Raw genomic sequence first — 3637 nt, forward strand, 5'->3', positions numbered from 1 at the left:
TAGTCTAACGACTCTGCGCAAGCCTCCCACTCCCACACGGTGCTCATTAACGACGCTGCAATTAAGCAGAAACTCAGTGTTGGCTACTAATTCAAGATCTCCCCTGAGACTGCCAGCCTGTTCTCGGCCATGGTCTTCAATGACATGGAGTTATCAATTGGACAGCGGCACGATTTGGCCGAGATCCATAGCCGCTTGCGGCAGGTAAAGCAATCCTTTGAAGACACCGCCAGAGTCTTGCCATCCCGCAGGAATATACATAACGTGGTCTACGTCATGGATATCTTTGTCAATCTAAGAACGAAATGATGCAAGGCAATTAACAGAAACTATCACTAATAGACAGATTAGACATTTAGGATTTTTGTTGTCTTTGCAAGTAGAACGATTGACGAGACCTAAATTATATTAGACATAATATATAATTGTACATTATAAATTATAAATTCGAAAATGTCTCATCAATAAGTGCTTGAGGGTGAATGAGAACTGGAAGCCAAGTCCATCAAAATTTGGCGACTTCTTTTCAACGACCACAGCACGATTGCTATACACGTCAAAGTCATCGGTCATGGTGAATCCACAGAGTGTTTGTCCCAGTTCCTCGCTTGCATCTGGCATAACCTTCTAGAACTTAATATTATCCAGTTTACAATTGGTCTCCGAACCCATGTTGAAGTCCGTGAAGGCGATCCTCAGGATCTGTACATAGAATGCTGGACAGCTCTTTAAATATCGCTGTTCAATTGGATATTTCAAATATACAAACATATATTTTCATACGGGATAGCTAAAAAAAAAAAACACCCAAAAGTGTTCGTGCCGTAAGACATTAAACCTATTCAATTGCACCTTACATATCTGTAAGTGTAAGGCATATTATATATCAGATCAAACATCAGATTCATTCACCTGCCGCGTACCCTCATTGTAATAACCCACGCACTTGGGGCACTTCTTCAGAAACTCTGGAGGACAAAGGGAACTGCGGGAGGCGAAATAGCAGCGCACGCTTCTCAGAATATCGGGCAATGCCTCCGAGACTTCTTTGTGGTCCAAGCTCGCATGGTGTTTCAGTGTTTGTCGAATGATCTGATAGAGCACCGATTGCGTGGGTAGGTGGTACTTCAGCCAAAACTCCTTTTCGGTGCTTCCACAAAGGTCTGCGTCATTCGGAGCATCAGCTTGTACATGTTTGGCTTCCAGTGCTCGGCCATACTGGTGATTAGATCCTCGAAGCTCTCAGCGCTTGAGATGTTAGCAATGATAACTTCTCCGTAGTCGGCCAATTGGATGTCCTGACCATTAATGTTGATTGAACGGATCTGCAGCAGATTTGGTGGCACCTTAGTAGGTTCAACGGGTAGTTTCGGATCACCCGAAATGCGGCCACCAACTCCACTAGTTTTCAATAGTTCTTTGAGCTCCTTTTCTGTGGGTAGCCCATTGACGCTGCATAGGAGGTCCAGCTTGCCTTGAGTGGACGACTCCATGGCCTTGGCTTCTTCGAAGATCTTCTTAAAGGTGTTCCTGCAAAAACAAAGTCATTAGTCTGGCAGGTCTTCATGGATAGTACCTTACTGTACGTAGCTGCTTAGGCTTGTGCGATAAGTGGCTTTGTTGACCATTTCAGACGCCAGGCGAAAGTTATTGACGCTGTGCGTAAACAGAACCAACGACTCGGAGAGCAGGCATGCACTTAGAGTATCGACCTTCCCCCCATCAACACGCCTCTGAGGGAGCACAAATAGAACGTTTCTCATACATATACCAGATATTAAGTGTATCATAAAATGCCTACCAAAAGCAGATATAGCACTTTGTCGCTCGCTCTTATATGTTCTACTTCATTTACTTGCAATATATATCTAGATCTTGATTCCGAGTAAAGCCGATGCACTCCAGGAAATTCCAAGGCTGCCTTCAGACCTTCAAACGATATGAAGCACGCATTGCGTGTGTTAATTGTCTCCGTTATCAAATGAGGTTTTTAAAGGGTATTGTCAGATATTTATATGATTTATAATACTCACATGTACATATAGACAAACGGTCGAAGAACCTCCTGGTTTCTTTCCTGCAGAAATGGGTTTACTCAATGTTGTCGGCGCTCATTTCGTTGATTGTCCTCCTCCACCGGTAATGATAGAGCCGCCAATCCCACTAAAAGTAATCTCCTGCATGGATCCATTTAGCTTTCATTTTATTAAATTTTCACGCATTTTCAAAACTAGCTAGTAATATCAAATAGAAGATCAAAGTCGAGGAATAGTGCTTCTATATGTAAGTGTGAACGTTTATTATTTTTGGTATATTTCTGTGGGATTTCTGTGCTCGATATCGAACCGCAAAAATGAGGAGAGGAGATAATCTTGCTCTATCGCTCTCTGCTGACCTAATCCTCTCTTTGGCATGTGAACGCATGGGTATGGGAAGCATGTAAAAAGGGAATAATTATTCCATCTCCCACGTCTTTCGCACCTGTTTAAAGATCCCTAATGGTGCATGCGAGAGCGTCTGGCGGGAGAGAATTTCCCTGGAAAATTTCCTCCACGTAGGATTTAAATAGCCTGTGTAATTTACTTGGCCCCACTGGAAATTTTGTGACTTGTTTGCCTGTTGTCGACACCTTAGTTTTTGGTACAAATTTCTCACCATGAAAGCTCCCTTGCTTTGTTAAGGGAGTTTGAAGGCTCGCTAATATAGCTTCATTCCACTAATGAACACTGAACAACTAAATATAAATTAATATATATTAATATCTGAATATTGAAAATATACGGTTTATGGTATTTATTTATTTATGTATTTTTAATTTAGAATTGACGGCTAATTATGGAATAGAAATAAATATAAATTAAATATGAGTACCGGAGAGGAAGCAACAAAAATTTAAAAAATTGGCTAAAAAAAAAAAGAGTGATGGTAAATGTTAAATAATTATGGTTATTCATAAAACCTGGAAAGGTTCATGCTGTGCGTAATTAGACCATCATATGGTGTTCGGTGGTGGGGGAAAGTATGGTTGGTCTTTAGCAGGGAACGCATCGTTTTTTCGTTTGTGTTTGAAGACGCACGCAAAACGGTACCCCAATCCATTCGTATTGGTACGAATCACTGTAATATCCGTGTACGTGAACGGCAGCGCCTCGGCAGAGCCTTGCTTATTCACAATAGATGATAGATAAGGCCGTGTCATCGCTAAGCTTTCGTATTGCTTCTCACACGCCTATTCTTTTACGTTTTCAAAACAAAACTGTACGGACGCGAGCCGCGCAAGACTATTGATCGAGGTAAAATTGCACTTTAAACATAAATTCGATCACAGGAGCTAATCTTACTACTTGTATATATTTCTTTCTCTAAGCTTTCGTAATTTGGCATAAGAAACACAAGGAACCGATGGAACCCAAGCGCGAACGGAAGCGGCTGTACCGCGGCTTGGACAATCATGAGCGCAATCTGTCCTCCTCGTCCTCGTCGCCGGCGTCGGTAGCTAGGCAGGTCTCGTCGGAAGCCAGCGACGATCCCCGCCCGACGACCAGTGCAGTGGCGGAAGCCAAGCGCGAACGGAAGCGGCTGTACCGCGGCTTGGACAATCATGAGCGCAATCTGTCCTCCTCGTCCTCGTCGCCGG

At 42.9% G+C, this 3637-nt stretch overlaps 1 protein-coding gene across 3 annotated transcripts; it reads right to left on the reverse strand.

Moving 5' to 3' along the window:
* Window positions 1-403: 403 nt before the first annotated feature.
* On the reverse strand, window positions 404-2165 carry LOC117591664. 3 transcript variants are annotated; one of them, XR_004574447.1, is made up of 5 exons: window positions 2034-2165; window positions 1802-1929; window positions 1582-1733; window positions 924-1530; window positions 404-861 (listed from the first exon to the last, which is right to left on the reverse strand). XR_004574447.1 is itself a non-coding variant. In XM_034284988.1 (4 exons), exons 3-4 carry the CDS (start codon window positions 1626-1628, stop codon window positions 1128-1130), a joined length of 450 nt encoding a protein of 149 aa, XP_034140879.1. In that variant the 5' UTR covers window positions 1629-1733; window positions 1802-1929; window positions 2034-2165; the 3' UTR covers window positions 404-1127. The 3 variants fall into 3 exon arrangements, 1 of the variants encoding a protein (XP_034140879.1); XR_004574448.1 differs by having other exon boundaries at window positions 913-1530; XM_034284988.1 differs by having other exon boundaries at window positions 404-1530.
* Window positions 2166-3637: the final 1472 nt, after the last annotated feature.

Source organism: Drosophila guanche, unplaced genomic scaffold (assembly GCF_900245975.1).
Source record: "Drosophila guanche unplaced genomic scaffold, DGUA_6, whole genome shotgun sequence".
Lineage (NCBI taxonomy): Eukaryota > Metazoa > Arthropoda > Insecta > Diptera > Drosophilidae > Drosophila > Drosophila guanche.

Bases quoted from the DNA above. Each gene is read 5' to 3' on its own strand.
- LOC117591664 (XM_034284988.1), bottom strand. From the start codon at position 1,628: ATGGTCAACAAAGCCACTTATCGCACAAGCCTAAGCAGCTACGTACA. The intron at 1,531-1,581 runs GTAAGGTACTAT...TTGTTTTTGCAG, and splicing joins AGCCTAAGCAGCTACGTACA to GAACACCTTTAAGAAGATCT.